The sequence below is a fragment of the Vicugna pacos genome, chromosome 32 (assembly GCF_048564905.1).
Source record: "Vicugna pacos chromosome 32, VicPac4, whole genome shotgun sequence".
Lineage (NCBI taxonomy): Eukaryota > Metazoa > Chordata > Mammalia > Artiodactyla > Camelidae > Vicugna > Vicugna pacos.
This window is the reverse complement of record NC_133018.1, coordinates 16,257,712-16,278,838: the sequence shown is the minus strand read 5'-3', so window position 1 is coordinate 16,278,838 and position 21,127 is coordinate 16,257,712. Positions and strand designations below refer to the sequence as shown.

Genomic DNA, 21,127 nt, shown 5'->3' with positions numbered 1-21,127 from the left:
CTGACTAGTGCTATATTTATTAAAGAAATTGAAAATTGACAGGCTGTTCCAAAGTGGTTGTGCTAGTTTACATTCCCACCAGCAATTTTATATGCTTGCTAACACTTGGTTATTATCTGACTTTTTGGTCACAGCCACCCTAGTGGATACGAAGTGAGTACCTCATTGTGGTTTTGATTTGTATTTCCCTGATGACTAATGATGTTAAGAACTTTCCATGTACTGATTAGCCATTTGCTTATCTTCTTTGGAGAAATACTTACTCAAAACTTTTGCCCATTTTTTTAATCATTTTTTTTATTATTGAATTGTAGGAGTTCTTTATATATTCTAAATACAAGGCCCTTATCAGATACAGAACAGCAAATGTATTCTCCCTTCCTGTGGGGTTGTCTTTTCACTTTTTTGGAAGTGTCTTTTGCAGCATACAGGTTTTAATTTTGATGAAGTCTAGTTTATCACTTTTTTCCTTGTGTTTTTGGTGTCATATGTAAGAATCCACTGCCAAATCTAGGGTCACGAAGATTTACCCTATATTTTTGTCTAAAGTTTAATAATTTTAGCTTTCAAATTATTTAAATTAATTAAAGTAAAAGTAAAATGTAGAATTCAGTTCCTCAGTTGTGCTTCCACATTTCAAGTGCTCACACGGCTCACATCTACCAAATAGGTCAGTGCAGATACAGAACATTACCACCATCACAGGAAGTTCTTTTGGACACACAAATGCTTTAAAGGAACACAGCAGTAAAAAATGAGCTAAGGACTTGAAGAGTTATGTCACAAAAAAAGACAGACATGGGCAAACTCACGTACATAAAATTGTTCAACAGTTAAAGAATTCTAAATTAGAACAGAAATAGCATTTTTAGTTCCCCAGATTGACAGTGACTACTTCCTTCAGGTCTTGACTCAGAAGTCGCACCAGTGAGGTCCTCCCTGTCCACGCTGTTTAAAATTTCAGACCTACTCTCTCCATTTCCTGCCTTTTCTCCTTAGCTCTTAGCATTACTCTACCACATATTTAACCTATTTTTCGTGTTTACTGTTAGTTTCCCTCACCCAAATGTAAAATCCAGGAGAGCCTGTTTTACTCACTATTTATCGTCTCTTCAGTACCTAGAACAGCCCCAGGTACAGCACAGACTCGGGTATATGCTGTTGTTGAATGAAAGCTGGCCAGGTGTAGAGAAACAAGTGCTGTCATACCTGCTGTCTGTCCGAGAGTAAACTGGTACGCCTTCCGTGGAAGCAGTTGTGTAAAAGTCTCAAAATTGTGCTTGTGTTTTGACCTAGTATTTTTCCTCCTAGGCATTTAGCATAAGGAAGTAATAAAGATGTGCACAGAGATATGGCTGGAATATTCAGTCACAATGGAATGCTTTTATCTGCAGTCAGGAAAACTCTTGAACTGATGTTAGAAGGAATATAGACAGTTTTTTTTCAAAATGTGGCATCAAGAACTATTCTGCAGATCTGTTCCAGAGAGCTCATGCTTTGCATTTAAAAATATGTCTCATTTGCTGACTTTTCTGGTCAATTTCTTAAGCAAAACTAAAACTTACCTATTCAATTTCTCCCACAGGTCCCTTAATATGGACTTTGAAAATCAAGATAAGGAGAAGGACAGTAACAGTTCTTCTGGGTCTTTCAATGGCAACAGCACCAATAATAGTAAGGCATTTTGTGTCAGTTGACTTTCATACATGTAGTTGTCTTAATTTGATTCTTTCTGTAACTCCAGTTGATAATTTACTGGGCTCAAGGATTATTTGTTATAACGATAAAATCTCATCTGTATCGTATAGTTTGTTAAAGTCTTACATTCTGAATCTGAACTACAGAATTCTTGTGTACTGCTTTTAATTCATGCCTAAAAGCTTGCTGTCCTGATTCTTTATTTTCTTAAAGACAAGCAGGATAGATAGGTATCTGTCTGCTTATGTCTTCATTTGAATCCTTTGGCGAGGTTGATAATTTTGTAGGGGTTGATCATAAATTTTTTTAGTGACTCTTAAAAATAGCTACGTGAAGTACTTGTAAAACTAAGTATTGTGAGTGTCTCTCCTGATATTTAAGATTTTATAAGAATATTTGCTTTAAAAAAAATAGAAGTGTGCTGTTGGCAAGTGTTCAGCATTATTCATAATAGTCAATAAGAGGAAGCAACTGAGAGACCAGTAAACTAGTTAATGGATAAGCAAAATATGGTGTATCTATACTACTCAGCATTAAAAAGAATGAAGTACAAAACATGCTACAACATGGGTGAACCTCAAAACTTGTTAACTAAAAGAATCCAGATGGAAGAACTCCATATTGTATGAGTCCATTTATATGAAATTTCCAAAAAAGGAAATACATGGAGGCAGAAAGTAGATGAGCGGTTGTCTAGGACAAGAGATGGGAAGGAGAATTAATGGTAAACTGGCGTGAGGGATCTTCTTGAGGTTATGAAGACACTCTGAAACTAGATTATGGTGATGGTTTCACACGGTACATGTACCAAAAAAAACTGAATTGCACAGTTAGGATGGCTACATTTTATGGAATGTAAGTTGTGCCTTAATAGAGTTGTAGAAAATTGGTGATGCTTATTATAGAAAGAGAACTGAATTAGAAATAAGGAGACTTGATAATATTAAGACATTCATATTGGGTACCTCCCAATATGCACTCAGCATTTATTAGATATTTTGAAAGATGCAAAGTACAAGAGCTTGTACCCAGACTGTCACCTAGGCAGTGTGGCCAGAATACTTTCCAAGGTGTTAATATAAGTGCTAAGACAGATCCCAAATACCACTTCCCACCCTGTACCTAGAGCAGCTACTTTTTCTTATGGATTCTTACCATAGCCTCAGGATCCTTCTGAACAAATATCTGCTATCAGTAGATCAGAGTACACACTAGAGGTGAAGTCATTTAGACAGCCAGGTACAAAGAGAGTAAAGAGAAAGACAAGCCAGGGTGAGCAACAGCGGATCAGGTTAGTAAGGGACTCTTTCCGGCAGAAGGTGAGTTTGACTTGAAGCAGTAAACTTGAGTTGCTGGAGAAGTCCCTCCAGGTAAGAAGAACATGTAAAAACAGACCCAGAGAAGGAGGATAGCGGGACTTACAGGGCAAATTAAAGTTTCCACCTAATAGGGAGGAAAGACTGGAGATCTAATATAAAATTGGCTAGAATATTGATGGAGGATCTTAGAAATTAAATTGAAAAGAGATCACTTAATGCCTATTTCAGTTTCTCTAGTTATTTTAATATTCCATCAACCAAATTATGCTTGCCCAGTTTTTACCCAGTTAAATGTGTTTCATTGTCCCCAGCAGTATAAAGTGGACATGATAAATACAGTAAGTAGAATCATTTAAATATAAGGAGCCTTTTGTTAAATTTATGACACAGATCCTTGCATAGTAAAATACCATACCAGTAACTTACCAGGAACCAGGTAAAACCCAGTGTCAATATCCAGTTTTCAGGTTAAATTATTACATAGCAACTTTCCTTCTATCAGTATTTTAAACCCAGTCACTCCATACACTTTAAATTCCTGTGTTATACAGCATATATACAAATGATGTACTTAAAACAGATTGTAAATCTGTTGTGCATTGCATCACAGAAACCTGAGAAATCAATAGTATGTGTTTAAGTACAATTTTACCTGCAAATAAATAAATGGTTAAGTCATTCCACACAGTGGAAGGAATTTACCTGGTGACATTAGTTTTGTATTTCTCATTGTTAATCAATAACTAAAGAGTAGTAGATGGTTATTTAAATGGTCATTTTCTTAAATCTGCCTCCTGTGATGTGCTAAATTATCCTCAACAAATGTATTTCTTCAGTGCCTAATCTGGGCCACGGATACCAAAAGGGCTAATAAGCACAGATCAGGATAGAACGCAGTCCACGCAGGAAAAATACAGAAAGAAATGACCATTACAGAGAAGGCCAGTACTTGATTATGGAGTATGACCCCATTCCAGATTGGAGGGGTGGCATGGAAAACAGGATGCATTTATCAAAAATCAAAGAAATAATAATAGCCAGAGAAATGAACAGAGGACCTTGGGATTGTGTAGGTGCGAAGGAGATTGAAATACTGAGTGATGAATAATGTAGAAGAATTGGGGGGAAAGTTCTGAGAAAAGGAAGGTATGACTTTAGTATTAAGATTTTGTCAAGAGTGTTGTGAACTAATGTATGAAGGAGAAAGTGAGTAGATAGAGGGTTTTTTTTTCCTTTAAGTTGGCAGTTGCCTACTCCCAAGATAAATAAGAATCAAGGAATTTGTGGAAAAGACATGAAAATGAGTGAACTACAGCTCTATATAACAGCATGGTTGTTTCTCACAATGTTGAGTGAAAGAAGCCAGACCAAAAAGAAAATACATACTACATACTTCAACGTATATGATAAGGAAACAGGCAAAACAGATAATAACATTTTAGGATGCATGCTTGGGTAGAAAGCATAAAGAAAAAGTATCATGAAAGCTAGGGAAGGAGTAGTTCCCTTTGGAGGAAGGAGAAAGAATAGTGATTGGGAAGGGCGTGAGAAAGACGTCGGACCTTGGCACGGGTCTATTTCTTGACCCCGGTGGTATTAGCCATGTGATGATTCACTGAACTCTTATTTTTGTTTCATGTACTTTTCTCTGTGTGTGTTATGTTCTACAATAAAAAGGGTTAGAAAGTAGGGGTGGGGGGAGTTCCCTCCAGGTCCTCGCTGATTTTCCCTAACCTTTTTTCTAACTCCTGTCTCATCTCTACATCTGCCCCAGGAAACCTATATAGAGGTTCCCACCCACCGCCACTCCCAGCACACCAGTCCTGCACTTAATTAACATTAAGTGGGTTTTCTTTAAAAAAAGTGACTCCCCTTCTCTCCCCATTACCTGATATCTTGAAGTCCTTTTCTTGGTTCCCATATAATTTATTTGGACAATGAAGACTGATGGGGATGATGTACAGTTGGAATTCTCTTCATTAACAGAGAAACATAACTTAATCTCCCCACCTAGACTGTAAACTCCATAAGCTCTGAAAGTGACTTTTTAAATCCCTTATGTTGCCTACTGTGTAAATGGTCAATAAATATTTTGTCAAGGCATGCTTCTCTCATGGAGGTACAAAATCAGTAACTTTTTTAACAGTTAGCAGTACTACACTGGTGTATGGCTCCACATCTGTTTCATGACCAGACATATATTTAGTCTGCAGCCTTGTTCACTGAATACAAAAAATATCTCTGTACATATTTTTAATTCCATCACCCTGCCTATTTCTTAAGCTAATTTTGCCTGAAAAGATAATGCAACTGTGTTTGAGTAAGTCTCTCAGTTATGACCGTTCTGTTTTGCTTTGCTCTGTTTTGTTTTAAGTCATTGGAGTTTGGCTAAAATTTCTGATTAATTAGGTCCTTCCCCTGCAGGACCATTATTTCCAGATCTTTAGGAAGCGCAGTATTAAAGTTGTATGCATTATTTTTGGTAGCATATTATCAGCAACTAAAGGAGTTCATTGCTGTTTGATAAACTCTCTTGAGCATCCTTCTGTAAAACTAATGGAAACAATGTCTAATGCCTACTGGTTTAAAATCTATGCTTTCAAAAAACAGAGATCTGCTCATTTTGTCTAAATATTTTTTAGAAAGGTTCTTTGTGTTCAGTTTTGCATTTTAATTGCAGACTGAACTTCTAAAACTTAGGTGTATTATAAACAAATATTTCTCATATACCTGACTTAATGAACATCATTTATTTTAGCCAGTCACTTGATTTCTCTGTTCATGTTTTAAACCAGTATAGTTAACCTGTGGGCTATCTGATGCTTTGTTTTACAGAAGATGGCGGTGTGGGTGTGTATTTTTAAGATTTATAGATTTTTTTTTCAAGATTTGTTTCTTACATAACAATTTTTTTTGAGAAACCACTATTTTCTGTTGTGAAAGGCCCCTAAAGTCTAGTTTTCTCAGGTAGTTCTTTGAACTATTGTAGAGCACCCCCAAGTTAAAAAAATTAGTGAAATTTAGTTACTGATTTCATAGTTTTGCCTTGTAAATGCCCATAAGACACTTGTGTCCCTGTGCCTCCCCTCCCCTGCCCCAGGTGGATTTGACTGAAGTTCAGGTCAGACTCTTCTCCAAATCATTTCTGTTTGTCTTAACACACAGATCACTCTTCCTAAATTGAATTGCCCTATTCCTAAATGAATTATTTGACCCAACTGCCTAGCCAATAGGAAGCAATTTTGTTCTGTAGAAACATTTAATACTTCATTTCACCAGAATCCCTAAAAATAACTTTCTTGGGGACAGGTAAATTTAAATACTGAAGAGCAGTTTTTAAATGTTGGCTGATGATTGCAGCTCTTTGTGTCTAGTTATGTTCATCCTGGTTGCACAGTATTTTATTCATCGCCTTAATTTAATGAAGAGAGGCTTTTACTTGTAATATTTCTTTAATTTGAAAATGTCTTCTTTGGTTTCTTCCATGAACTTTATAACATTTCAGCATGGAAGTAGATAGCACATAAGTTAAAATGGATAATCTTTTCTTTTCATTCAGTGGTTATCAGATTTTGCCGTATGTTCCTTCTCTAACAGATAATCTGATAATGTTTCTCAACCCTGGATGCAAAATAAAATTTTGTGGGGCATTTTCACTGGGCCTACTAGCCCCCAGATATTTCATAGTTTAGTTGATCTGGAGTTGGGCTTGGGCACTGTGATTTTTTTTTTTTAAAGTTCTCCAGGTTATTCCAATGAGCAGCCAAGACTTGAATACTACTGTGCTAAATTTTGCTGTGTCTTTCCAGGAGATTCTATTTCCCCCATTTATCTCCTATTTATTTCTTAAAATGATCCCACAAAATAATTTTTTTGATTTGCTATTCCCAGGTATATCTTATTCTCTCCTGCTCTACCCTCCAGCCAGTCAGGCTTCAACTGTTAGCAACAATGGGAAAGAATGAACATAAGTACATTAAATCCACCAATGATGAGAAATTATTTTAGTCGGGGAATTTAAACCACCTCTTTTACCAAACCTATATATACAAGACCACAAATATACTCAAATTAGCTATTATGAAATTTTACTACCTCTTACTGTTCTTGATTTTTGTTTGTTTGTTTGTTTGTTTTGGTACCCTGTCATCTAGATGGTTAGCACCCAGAGGTAGTAATTCAACTCACCAAGTATTTCTTGAGCACCTACTATAAGAAGACACTATGAGGACAGCAAGGAGCTCATGTCATGGTCTCTTAGGGATGGAAAGAATCAGAGGGCCTAGATAATCTGCATTTTATATGCTAATCCCTAGAACTGTCTGCATTTTAATGAGTTAATGTATCCAAAGTACGGGTACGGTGCCTGTTAAGTAAGGTGTTAATATGTCCCTTTTTGTCTTTCAGGTATCCAAACTATTGACTCTACCCAGGCCCTGTTTCTTCCAATTGGAGCATCTGTCTCTCTCCTAGTAATGTTCTTCTTCTTTGACTCAGTTCAAGTAGTTTTTACAATATGTACAGCAGGTAAATGAGTGCCTCTGTCTATTCTTAACATTAAGCTAAAAGGAAAATTTTTATTCTTTTAAAATCATCATTCAAAAATGAAGATTTATACGCGATACCATGGAAGTTTTTGTTGATAGTCTGGCTTTCTCCTCCCTCCCCCCAACCACTTGATGCCCATATCATTAGTTTGGACCTGCCAAATGCAATCTGAACAAAAGGCCAAGGGGTTGAAAACTCTTGAGTTTTGTGACACCAGAGCAGGATTGCTTTGGCTGTGGCTCCTTGTCTGGTAGGTTACCAGAAGGTCCAGTTTGGCAGAGTAGTCATTAGCAACCCTAACCCATGTTTCTGCAGATAGAAACATTGATAGCTAATCAAAGTAAAATAGCTAATCACAGCAATTCAACTTAAGCTATCCCATCAGTTTGCAAGCTGAGCAGTAATGGACGTGTATAAAACATCAAAATACTAGACTTGTTAGAAGATCATAGCCTAGCCCACTATTTCTTTTCTTGCTGACATAGAAGAGAATGAGAAAAACCTACCCATGCTTCTCCTGTTTCAAATCAAGTGCTTTTTTTTTTTTAAAGAGGTCATCTGTGTAGTTATAAAGGGAAGCTACTTTTCTTATTTAGTTAACATTATTGTATACAGTTGTTGAGAAAAGTATTTTGGGCAATACTTGTTTCCATAAGTCATTGCAGTTTTTCTTATGATTAGTAAAATAATAAACAAAAAGAATTTAACCATACATCTTCTTTCTCTAGTTCTTGCAACGATAGCTTTTGCTTTTCTTCTGCTCCCGATGTGCCAGTATTTAACAAGACCCTGTTCACCTCAGAACAAGTAAGGACCTGGGATTTTCCTCTGAGTTGTAAACTTGTGTTTGTTTTTCTCTCATACTTGATAACAGTATTAGGAGTCTAAATTTCTGCTATTGACTGAAGCACACAAATGCCTAAACACTGGGAAGTGAAATGTTTGATCTTTAAAAACTGGAAGGTAGTACTTCTTTTTTTACCTTTTCATAGCAGAGGAAATACAAGTAAGTCTTAAGAAGTCAGAGGCAGTGTAATATGCTTTCTTGCTTAGATTATTAAAAGATGAGCAGTTCCCTTTTGAAGCAACATTTTCATTCCTTTACTAGTGAGTTAATGGAATACAAAATAGTGCTTGACTCAAACATTCTTCTTTGCCTTTTGTCTTTGGTGACCTAAAATATATACTAGCCACTTAGGGTTTTTGTTTTGTTTTGTTTCGTTTGTGTGTATGTGTGTGTTTCTGGCTATTTATTCACATATTTTTTCTCCTATTACGATTTTTTTTTAAAACATGTTTTGTTTAATTGATGTGTAGTTAGTTTACAATGTTGTATCAATTTCTGGTACATGGCACAATGTTTCAGTCATATGTATACATACATATATCCCTTTTCCTACTCTGTTTCATTGTAGGTTACTGCAAGATACTGACTATAGTTCCCTGTGCTATACAGTAGAAACTCCTCGTCTCTCTATCCTATATGTAGTAATTACTATCTGCAGATCTTGAACTCCTAGTTTATCCCTTCCCATCCCCTTTCCCTCCTGGTAACCATGAGTTTGTTTTCTCTGTCTGTAGCCATTCAGGTTTAATCCCAGTGTTCACACCTTAACTCCTAAAGCCATTGCTCCATGGAAACAAAATGCCATCTCAGTGGAGATGCTCTGTGCACTTGGGAAATCAGTCACTTGGGGCAGCTGATTTTTCCAGAAATTAGTGTTAACCAAATAGATGTACCATCTTAAATTTTATTCATTCTTGCTTAATGAATTGAGTTGTTGACTTTGTTCATTTTGTTTTCCTCATAAGAATTAAAATTTCCCCTATGCTTAGATTCTCCAAAAATTGATATTAACATTTTAGACTCTCAATATCCATGTTGATAATTTGGGGTGAAAATGCATTTTTGAATGAGTGCAGAAGGGTAATTCTTTTGAACTTTTTGTAGTTTATTCCAGAGAGATTTGGGTATTTTGGATTTCTGGGTATCTAGGTATTGCCTACTGTTCTAATCGGGCTGTCGTGAATTCTGATCATGAAGAGCCAAAGGAGTCTTTGGTTATCGAATGCAATTTGTTGTCCATGAGTCCAATAAATGTTGTGTGTTTTCCAGGATTTCCTTTGGTTGCTGTGGGCGTTTCACTGCAGCTGAGTTACTGTCTTTCTCTCTGTCTGTCATGCTCGTCCTCATCTGGGTTCTCACTGGCCATTGGCTTCTCATGGATGGTAAGTAACTAACGTGACCAGTTGAAAATGTAATATCATTTATAGTTAAGTGGTTACCAGAACTGCTGTATTTCCCAAATCGAGTGTTTGTGCTTTCAGTATTATTGTGGGTTGGTGTGTGATGCTTCAGTGCTTCTTGAAGGTTGATAATCAGAAGAGGAAATTACATCCAAAGTCACACAAGCTGCTTGCCCAGCTGATAGGAGAAGGGTAAATGGCTGTTTTATACGCACTAGATGTTAAGAGTAGTAACGTGGCTGGTTTGTGGTCTGAGGGCTCTGTAACTACACTCCTGAATTTTGGTGGCCCTGCTCTCATGGAACTCTTTAGTCATGTGATACTGTTTACAGGTTTTGCTAAAGGTTTTAAGTTTATTAAGCTACTGACCCAATTTTGTCTTTTTAAGTGAAAGCAAGTTTATTTAGAGAGAGAGACGGATACATCTCAAGACAGCAGGCAGTTCTTAACTCTCTCTTTTCTCCCTTCCCCGAGCATTACGTAGAACAGAGGAATACCAAAGTAGTGTATCACTAAAAAAGAAAAGTTTGGCATGAGGGAGGATGGCATTCTTTACAAGATAAACTGATTTACACAGCTGTCTGAAACTTGTATTGGAGAGCAAGCAGGCCAGCAGGGTTTGCCTCCCTGCACCCCTGTGCAGGCAGGGGTGGGGATGGGCTGAGTAGCCTCACTGCAGGAAAGGAGAGTCGGGTAAGCAGCTCTCCAGCAGCCATTCTCAAGGGTCCGTCTCTCTACAGGATTCTTTCCTCTAGACCACAGTCAATAAATATTGGCCATAAAGGACAAACTTTTATTTTCCCAGTGACCAAGATCAAAAACAAACTTCCACTGTGAAATTCACCCCATGGTTGTAATATTTTGAGTGTTCAGGGAGGCTCCCCAAACCCTTACTGGCCCTAACTTGTAGACTTCTATATCATTTTCTGTCATTTTTGTTACCTCCCGATATTTACTTGTCCAAGGATCTTTTCTTCTTACAATTTACACTAGTTAAACTGCCCCTGTGGCCAAGTTTAGAGTTTTCCCTCAAAAAAACAGAGAGCGCCTTTGAGCTTTTTAGTTTGTTTCTCAGATTAGTGTTCGACATGTGTTTGCCTTGTTTCCTGCTATTGCAGAAAGGAGCTTTCTAGCCATGTGTCTGTGACATTGTGAAATGTGTTCTTTGACGTGTGTAAATTGCCTTTCCAGACTTCTCTGCAGAATCAGAAATCATTTCATAGGCAGAAATAATGTGATTGTAGAGTTTTTTAAATGAGTGTTTTTTAGTTAAAGCCTGTTCTTTGAAGTTAATTTACAATGACAACAATGTTAAATATGGTTGTTTTAAAGGGCAAGGCATAAAGTATATTTTCAAGGTTATACCAAGAAGCATTAATTTTGAGAAGAGACTTCAGAGTTTTCTTGAACTAAATCTATAGTTTTTTTATCTACTCTACTCAGTTCTGTCTGAAAAATTAACCTTTTAAATTTGGGAAGACTTGAAAGGATTTGACCAGTAACTGGGTTTGGTATGTTGGCAAAAGCTGAGGAATCTTGTGCATGCACACCCTGTGTTCGTGGACCACTGAGCAGACTCCAGTCCGCTTCCCCTGACCAGTTCAGGGCCTGCAAGAGCCCTGACAGATGTCTCTCTTTATAGCACTTGCTACTAACCTGTAATTAGAAAATATTCAGTCCCAGAAATCTAGCAATTGATTTTTTTTCTTGTTTTAAGATTCCAGACTCTGGCCCTTAGTCCACATCAGGCTTAGCTTCTCAGGGATCTTTTATTTTAGAAGTGAGCCCTGCTTAAGACCTTATAGATTGAATAATCCTTTTAGAGAACATTTTAGCTTGGTTTAGTGTCACTGTCCCTGGCCCTACTGTTTGTGGAAGACAGAGATTATATCAGTAATATATTGGAAGTAATTATAGCTAAGTGGCTGAGATTAATTTACTTCCCTAATACTTTAGGTTAATTTACATTTAACCGAAAGTTAAGCTTTTTGGTAAAGCTACTAAGCAAAGTCTTAGGAGTTTCCCAAGCAGCGTATCACAAGGGAAGTTACCACCTCTCTTCATTTTGGCTTGGAAAAGCCCAAAGGAGAAAGTAAGATTTTTAAGGATTACTTGAATGAAAATATGAAGAAAAAGAGAGGCAGACTAGATGAATAGCAGAGAGTGTGTTTCGGGGACCAGTCACCTGCATGAGTTGCAGAGGCATATACGTGCAACGTTGGAAGCCTGCCCTTTGGCCTGTCTGTCCATTCGGTTTCCATATTCCTCTCCTGGTTTCGTCAGTCAGTCCCCGGACCCTCACTGCCCACACACTCCTGTCTGTCCATCTCAGGCCTTCATTTCTTCCTTTGTTCTTTTGACACTTTGTTCTCCACATACTCACTTGCAGGTTCCTGAGCAGATCAGCTGTTGCTGCCCTACCGCCATCGCCCCAGCCGGCATTCACCCAGCATTTTTGACCTGTTGTCTGGTCGTCAGTCCCAGCCACTGTGCCAGGGCCTCCCACCCACCGCTTACCACAGTTGTTCCTCCGGCCCACTGAGCTTACCCCTGCCAGCATCCTGTGTATTGATTCACAACACAGCAAACATTGGTTTCCTAAGATAACTATAATGGGGAATCCCGTTACTTAAAAATGGGCATGGACTGGCTGTGACATGGGCCTTCGGCACATCTCAGCACTGTACTTCAGTTGTCCCTTTGTACCTTGAAGGCTTCAGTCTCCTGCCAAGCCTAACTGATCCTAACTGGTTAATACAGTTCACTACATTCATTTCAAATGGCATGAATTTGCATACATTTTACCAGTTTGGTTCTGTTTTCATAAAATTTTTTTTTTAATTAAAGGAGACCCTAGTAAAATGGGCATCCTAGAATATATAAAGTCAGGAGTTATGTCTTGACTGCATCAGTCCAAAACTCATATCGCAGTACACGCTGTGGACCTCAGTGGATGCTTGAGGACAGCAGTGATGGGGGTAGAGATGGTTGGTTCTTCTTCCTTGTTCTGCTGCCTTCTTCCCAGCCCTTCTCTCTTGTAGGGATAGGAATAATTTTTCTTCTCTTGTTTATGCAACACCATACCCACAGTAGGAACTCATTAAATATTAGTGTCCAGGGTCTGCCAGGCTGCTTTGTTTGCCCACCTTGCTGCACATACTGACAGTTTACTGCCAGTTTGATTAAAATGAGAGGCATCTGTATCATAGCTTTACTTGCTTTTCTTACTTTGTTTAGAAATTATAATTTGAAATTTGAAGTTGATAAAACATAATTTTTCATTCATTCTGCAGATATTTATTCAATGTCTACTAAGTGCTGGGGATCCACAGAAAAAATGAGCCATGGTTTCTGTCTACTAGGAGCACCTAGTTCAGAGAATGAACTTACTTTTATATAATCCCACTATTATTAGAGTGGATGGATGAGTTGAGGGAGATTCAGAGTTCAGTGGCATCACAAATCAGAAACAGCTTACTCTGGTTAGGTCAGGAAAGACCCCCAAGCAAGGGCTTTCTGACATGGCTCTTAAAGAATGAGGATGAATTGCCAGGTGAAGCCCAGGACAGGGCCTTTTGTGTAGAGCATGAAAAAACATAGGATGTGTTGAGAGGTGTGATCATATTTGAGAGGCTAGAGAACAGAGCAGCAGGAAGTGCAGGCTCAGGGCAGGAGGGGTTGCTGCGCTGCACAGCAGGGAACGCCCTCCTGTACATCCTGCCAGTGCCTGGCCCAGGAGTTCCACTTCCGTCCCACCGTGACAGAATCCGTGGGAAGAGTCTGTAAGCAGCTACGTGGCCTGATCAGACTTGTGTTTTCAGAAGAGGGGAGGGAGAGAACTGAAGGCAGTGAGAGACCACTCATCTGCCAGGCCTGTTGTAGACTCCATGTAGACTCCAGGGAACCATGCCTTCAGGGACCCTACGTTTCAGTTGAAAAGATTTTAGTTGAGAGATAACTTTAAAAAAAAAAAGAAAGAAAAAAAGATCCTACGTCAGAGTTTGATTGGTATAAGGATAGGGAGGAAATACGAAGACAGGGAGAGAGGAATGAATTGTTGGAACAGCGAGCATCCTTAAGTAAATGAAGAGGATGTGATCTAGGGTGTGAGTAGCTTTAAAGGAGCAAGGGTGATGCATCCGCAGTGATGGGGGAGGCAGGAAGCAAGGACTGTGAGGTCCCGAACTGAGCTTGGCTTAGAGCTGTATCATTCAAAGTGGAGAGTCTCCTGGGTCTTCGATGTTTGAGTACCATTTACAGCACGAGAGAAGGGATTTCCTCAAATTCCAACCAGTCACAGTGGACTAACTGGGCACTTTGCAGCAGAGTAGGGTGTAAATGTCTTAGACTGGACTTAGCACTGCCTGATCTTTTGAAGGACTTCGACTCTGTTAGGTCTATGAGCTGAACAGCTTGTGGAGAGAGGCTGAACCTTGCTCTACACTGACTGCTGTCTCCTCCCCAGCCTTGGCCATGGGTCTCTGTGTCGCCATGATCGCCTTCGTCCGCCTTCCCAGCCTCAAGGTCTCCTGCCTGCTTCTCTCAGGGCTTCTCATCTATGATGTCTTTTGGGTGAGTGTCTGTTTCCCCAAGGCTGCCGCTCTCTTTGGAACATTAACTCCTGAAAACTGTTAACTGTAAGTATTCAAAGTCTGCCTCCCGTCTAATACCACTCCTCCAGTCCTGCACTGTACCTGTTAAAAGCTGAGCAGGCAGCCGTCCGCGCCTTCGTTTGCTGAGACTTGTTACTGTAGATAGTACGTGTGTGACTCTTGGGAGCGGGCAGGCAAGGTTCTCCGCCCTGGGAGCGCTGCCGGCTCTACCGTAAGGGGTTCATCTTGGGTGTGGAGAGAAGAAATCTGCAGATACGCACAGGAGCAGAGTTTCTTCCTCCTCAAAGCACACAGTCAAAAAAGCTTGATGATGTAGGACTGAGACTCTTCTGTTAGGAACAAAGAGGGCTGGTGCTGAGATGAGGGTGCTTCCAGCTACCTGTGTTAAAGGTCGCTCTCCACTCGGCAGGTGTTTTTCTCCGCCTACATCTTTAATAGCAACGTCATGGTGAAGGTGGCCACGCAGCCGGCTGACAATCCCCTTGACGTTCTGTCCCGGAAGCTCCACCTGGGGCCCAACGTTGGACGTGATGTTCCTCGCCTGTCTCTGCCTGGAAAACTGGTCTTCCCGAGGTAGGACTGGTGTGTCAGGCCTTGTCTTGTGATGATGAAGACACTGACTTCCCCTGCCCCTGTTCCTCCGTTAGTCTGTCTTTGTCATCAGCATTCTGATTCTGGGCTGGAAAAAGGGGTGTGAGTCATCTCCATTTTACAGTGAGGAAGAGAACACTGACTTGACTTGCAGAGATTGATCATTAAGTGCTACAGGTGCTGCTTTTTATTGTTGCTGAATGTTACCAAACAACCATATGTCACTGCTGTTGCCATAGTTCAGAGTTGGCTGGAGGCCATCAGCAGGAGAATCTGGATCTTTTTTACTTCTAAGACGTTTGTAAGAAAATATGTCCTAATGCTAAAATTATACAGTTCCTGGAACTATAATCTTGGAAAAATTAATGTGCTGCTTTAATCTCCCACGTCTGGTAGTAGGTGCTTATTTGAAGTCTTAGCAGTGAATGTGTGACAAATTGTGAATTGGTTGACGTTTCTACAGGAGGCAGTCTTCCGCAGTCAGTCGTGTGGCGCTCTCCTGAATCACTGAGGGGTGGGGTTGAAGACCTCTTTTGCCAGTACTCTTGGGATTTTAATCTCTAAACTCAAAAAAACAAACAAAAACACCTAGTTTTGTTAAACCAGTAGAGATTTCTGTCTCTCGTTCAGAATAGTTCTTTGATTTCATAGAAAGCGAACAGACTGCACAGGAGAAAGGGGGTTGTAGAGGGTGGCACCGCTGACACGTGACACTACATTCCAGCTCCACTGGCAGTCACTTCTCTATGTTGGGCATTGGAGACATCGTGATGCCTGGACTCTTGCTGTGCTTTGTCCTTCGTTATGACAACTACAAAAAGCAAGCCAGCGGTGACTCGTGTGGTGCCTCTGGACCCGCCAACATCTCTGGACGCATGCAGAAGGTTTCCTACTTTCACTGCACCCTCATTGGATACTTTGTAGGTAAGAGAACCACAGAGGCTGCACGTGATCTCCCCTCTGGCTCTCCTCCAACCCCTGGAACTAAATCAGATCTTCCAGCTGCAGATACTAGATGCAAGGAGAACAGTAACTCTGGTTGCTGTTATAAACAACCACAAAGAAAAACAGAAACACTGGCCCTTCAGATCAGAGATGCTCTCTGTGTTGGCCAGCAGCCTGCCCAGTTCCCAGTAATCTGTCTAAAGAACACTAGAGGAAAAGTGTGGTCAGACCTCGAGGTTTAGAACACCTACCACACAATGATTGTGAATCAGCCTGTGCTTAGTTAAATCTTCAGCTTGAGTGTAATGAATGTCATATCTATTTCCTGCTTTATTAGACAGATACCTCCCCTTCATCTGCTCTAACGTTTCTGTCATCTCTGATCTCACTCTTCCTGTGCTAGTCTTTCTCTAGCCAGCTCTGTTACAGGCAGACAGGAAGAGACGGTTGTAATTCGCTAGGAACAGTAGAAACCTGTCCTGCAGCAGCTCCGTCCAAGTGAGTGGAAAAGAGCAGCTCTCTCACCTCCGTGCCTCCTCCTTAACATCGGCACGTCACACTTCCACAGGCCAGGCTTCATTTCCACTCCACTGCAAACACTCTTGAGAGGGGCAGGGCAGCTGGTGTTACCCCCTTAGACAGATGAGGCCGAGGCTTAGAGACGTGAAAGGCTTTTGCCAGGGTTACGTAGCTGTTGTGAGCAGCAGAGTTGGAACTTGAACCCAAGTCTTTTGCCTCCGAGTCTGACATCATATACCACAGGAGACGGGGCGGGGCTGGGCGCACGTGGGGTTGAAATGAGGGCTGGAGCCAGGGACCTGAGCACAGAGTGGGACTTGGGCCACTCATGGGTCCTTGGAATTGTAGGTTTTTAAAAACTGCTGCTCCCTGTTTCTCTACCTGCTCAGGCGGGGGCATCTCACTCCCTACCGTTGGACGGAGTGTCACGTTGTGCTACACAGTCTGAAGACTGTGCCTAGAACCGGGGACAGAGGCCCCGTGCTCACGGGGCTGCCCCTGGGAGTCACTCTCCCCCCGCAGGTCTGCTCACGGCCACTGTGGCGTCCCGGATCCACCGTGCAGCCCAGCCCGCTCTTCTCTATTTGGTGCCGTTTACCTTATTGCCACTCCTCACAATGGCCTATTTAAAGGTGAGAAAAGCACTTGTAAACCAGTGAAAGCAATGACGTGGCATTGACCCTGAACTTGGGTACGTATTCTTCCTGTTGGAGGTGGTTCTGCTTAAGACTCTAAGCTCTTAATCTTGATAGTGGGGTCTTTTTGTTTTCATTTCTGTTTTTTGTTTGTTTTAGGAGGGTTTGTTGGTTTATTTTTGCTAACCTAATATTAGCAGCCTCTTCCAGATTCTTACGGCCATTGGCGGAAAATACTGACGAGTAGACCCCTGCAGCACCTGGTCGTGGGCCAGTTAAATCCCTAAGGCCCAACCGCAGAGACTTCCTGTTTCTCTTTAAAGCAGCGCCCTGCTGCCCTCAACAGCTCTAATACTCTGCATTAAAGTTTGGACTAATTAAGAAATGTATTTTTAAAACTAAGAGCATTATCTGATTTATAAGATTTAAATTATCATCTGCATTTTGCAGATAAGGAAACCGACACAGAGGTTAATTAACTTGCCTAGGTCACCTGCGCCCTAAGTGATAGCCCTGCCACCAGGACAGAGTGGGTAAAAGCCCTTCCCTGCTCAAGGGGCCTGAGAGCTCTTCTAGTGAGTTCTTCAAAGAATGGTGGGTTACTTTTCAGTGAGTAAAATTCGAATGTTCTTTGATTCTCCCAGAAGCAGTCTGACCAGAGACCAGGAGTCAGAAAGGACTTGTAGATATGTGTGCCTCGTGTTTAGACCTGTAACTTAGTCGTGTTCCTTCTTTCCCAGGGTGACCTCCGGCGGATGTGGTCTGAGCCATTCCACTCCAAGTCCAGCAGCTCCCGATTCCTGGAAGTATGATGGATCACAGAGAGTGACCAGAGTGGCCTCTTTGTCCTTTTCTGTCAACGCGTGGTTTTGTTTCCTCTTAGAGCTGGCCTGGTACTTGGAGACATACCTGTCTAAGGACTGACGTGTGAACGGATTTTGCATTTGCAGGAGCGAGGTGCTGGAGCCCTGCGTGGTTTCCTCTCTCCCTGCTGTTGGAGAGGTGCAACCCCTCCTGGAGTGACAGGCCCTCCCCAGCGCTCCGTCCTCCCCTGTTTTTATGGATCTGCACCAGACTGTTACCTGTGGGGGATGGAGACGTGACTGTTTAAAACTGATGACCAAGAGTCGTTCTATATCTTTTGAACACTAAAATGATGAAAAACATTAGCAAATTTGTTTCTTCAGTGAACCCTCAAGAACTTTGGGACCAGTTTCCTATGGGGGACTCAGTTTCAGAGAACTAAGACAGAAGCTCTTCTGTCGTTATATTCCTCTTTCCTTTTTTTGGATTTATTAAATATTTTCTGTGGTGTGAAGTGACTTATTAAATCCACAGACATTGAGTGACTTCTTACAACATACACATAAGAATTTGTTGTAATGAGTTCATGTCCACCCAGATATCGTGTTGGCAGTGAACGAGGGCACGGTTTTTATACCTACATACATACACACACATGCACATAAATATATATGAATAAACAAAAATTAAAACTGCTAAGATCATGCTGTGTAGCAGACAGGGGCTTGCTGTAATTTTTAGCATGTAGAGCAGTTCACTCTGGCTTCCTTGTATATGGATAAGCTGCTGTCTTTCCCTCCACAACTGAACGTGCAGTTAAAAACCAGTATAGTATTTGTACTGATATACTCATGGACTTTAGGGGACTGTCATTTGGTTTTGATCAGTGTAGCAAATTAGGGATGAAAAGTTAAAACTTTTTGGCCCTTTTTTTGTTTTTACAGGCTTCTCCCTTGCAGGGTTTTTGGTAATTTCTTCTTGAACCAATGCATGTATTATAGCAGCAGGTGTCTTTGTGCTTTTGGATCATAGTAATGTACTACTTGTAAATACATTTTTCTATTTTCTATTTTTTTGTATTTTTTTTTTGGCATTTTTTGTTTCATTGGTGTGCTGTATTTTCCATGCCCTAACTCCTTTAAGAAAAAAAAAGGAAAAAAGCAACATGATCCTGTCCTTGCTGTTGTGATTATAGTCTGGGCTTACCTGTGGTGACAGCTGGGTACTGGGGACAGATGTCAAACACTCCCCGAGATGGGCCCTGCGTTCCAGGAGTCGTGGGACGAGCAAGCTGCCGTGACCCTTAGACTGACTGTGTGCCGTGGCCTCCGCTGGAGGGCCGTGTCCTGGCGGTCCCTCGTGTGAGTATGTCCGCTTGCCTTTGTCGAAGCAGCCACAGCTGCGAGATCGTCTGTTGTTTGGAGGCAGAGAGAAACCTGGGATGGGCCTGCACACCTGAGAGCAGGGGTCGGAGAAGGGCCTGCATGCCCTGGTTTCTTCCTGAAGCAGGTGACCCTCCCCCTGTCCTGCATAGCGACTACACGCTGGGAGGGGTGGTGGGCGGAGCTCGAAAGTGGGGAGCCCCAGGTGGACAGGACGCCGCACTCCTCCCTCGTGTTCAGATCCTGTTGTGGGCTGGTGGTTTTGTTGGTTTGGTTTTTCGGTTTTTTTAAACAAATGACTCCTTCTAGCTTTTGTTACCTTATTCTCACTTTTGGTTGTTGGTACCAAATGGAGCTCCTGTCACCTCCTGCCTGCTCTGCCTGTTCAGGGGACTGACAGGAAGCCCCTGTCGGTCTCTAGACCGGGTCCCTTGCAGCTCTGGTTCTTCCTACAAACGTCAGAGAACGGAGGCTTCTGCTGGCCACGCAACTCAAAACAGCCTCCAGGTTTGGTGAAGACCAGAAGTACACCCCTGTACCCCCTGCTTAGTGGCTGTACTTGAGCCCTGCAGGATGCTAACGGCTCAACGGGGCAGGGGGTGGAGGGACTTTTCCAGAACGACTCTGATTAAGGGTAAGTGCCAATAACAGTTAAAAATAATGTCCTGGCAGTTTGTCATTTTAATTTTTCTAACTATTCATAAATACTCAAAAATAAAATATTTCTAACTTTTCATTACAAAACTAAATTCCAGACAGAAGGAATGTTCAGTTTTTGTCATCCTCACTTCTGTGTGGGTTTAGAGCTGAAAATATGCACGCATGACTCCTGAATATAATTTGGATTCCAGTTCTAGTCTTCAAAGCCCTTAAAACTTTGGCAGAGGAACTGCAAACACCCCTTTTGTTTTAAATTAAGGACAGCAGACACGCTGGACTTGGTCCGGTTGTGACGTGCAGTGCTCTCCTGACCGGCAAAGGTTGAGGGGAGCTGCAGGTAAAGCACGTGCTTTTAGTTTCTCCTTACAGCCTCCCTCTCGCCTCTCTGCCCTGCCTGGTGTGTTTACCTCCTCATCTTATTTTTCCCGGTTTCTCAGATTCTTGAGTTTGGGGGTTTTCTAACTAAGAAGTCTTTTGCATTAGGAAAGAAATGTTGACAAAGTTCCAGCATAGACCCCCACCCTCCCTCCCTGGTCTGAGGATCTTCCCACAAAGAGTCTGCATGTTGGAATTCTCACTTATTGACAGTAACTTTCTTCTTTGTAATTTGAGCTAATGGAGATAGGACAGCAAAATTTATCCAAAGCCTAGCATGTTCCATTACAATTAATTACCGCTTATGCCTCTTCTGAATGAGACAGCCACACAGCTCCCTGTGTGAGACCAGTTCAAACTGGGGGAACCTGGGGTGGGGGTCGGGGGTGTGAGTTGCCTTTGCGGCATGCCAGCACAGGCCTTAGTTAGGCAGGTAAGTCATGTTACTCAGAAGAAAAACAGCTTTTCTGTTTTCTAAGGGTGGAGGGAAGGGAGTCCTGTTTTGCCAATAAAGTGTTAAAAATAGAATCTGCCGTGTCTGCAGAGCAGCTGTCACATTACTGCCGACCAGTTCCAGTGCTGTATGTCAATGTGTGTGTTTCATAAAGCTTAACATTTACGTCAGCGCCTCAGAACGTGGCAGTTTTCCGCACATGTGAGTATCAGCTGTGCAGTTCTCCGCAGCAGCAGCACAGGCTCAGAGGGAAGCAGCCCGTTCTGCCTTTGGTCTTCCCGTGCATTCTGGCCCGGACAACTTCCTGCCTTCACTCCCATTTCTTTAGCAATTTCCA

At 41.5% G+C, this 21,127-nt stretch overlaps 1 protein-coding gene across 5 annotated transcripts in view; it reads left to right on the top strand.

The window, feature by feature from the left end:
• Positions 1-18,446, top strand: part of SPPL3 (signal peptide peptidase like 3) — a 115,621-nt gene extending 97,175 nt beyond the window's left edge. For all 5 annotated transcript variants that reach the window (XM_072953186.1, XM_072953190.1, XM_072953191.1 and 2 more), the window contains 9 exons: positions 1,586-1,674; positions 7,425-7,544; positions 8,294-8,372; positions 9,682-9,794; positions 14,278-14,384; positions 14,835-14,998; positions 15,741-15,940; positions 17,003-17,112; positions 17,856-18,446. In XM_072953186.1, coding sequence (XP_072809287.1) covers positions 1,586-1,674; positions 7,425-7,544; positions 8,294-8,372; positions 9,682-9,794; positions 14,278-14,384; positions 14,835-14,998; positions 15,741-15,940; positions 17,003-17,112; positions 17,856-17,927 — 1,054 coding nt within the window. In that variant the 3' untranslated portion in view covers positions 17,928-18,446. The remainder of the gene's footprint in view (positions 1-1,585; positions 1,675-7,424; positions 7,545-8,293; positions 8,373-9,681; positions 9,795-14,277; positions 14,385-14,834; positions 14,999-15,740; positions 15,941-17,002; positions 17,113-17,855) is intronic.
• Positions 18,447-21,127: the final 2,681 nt, after the last annotated feature.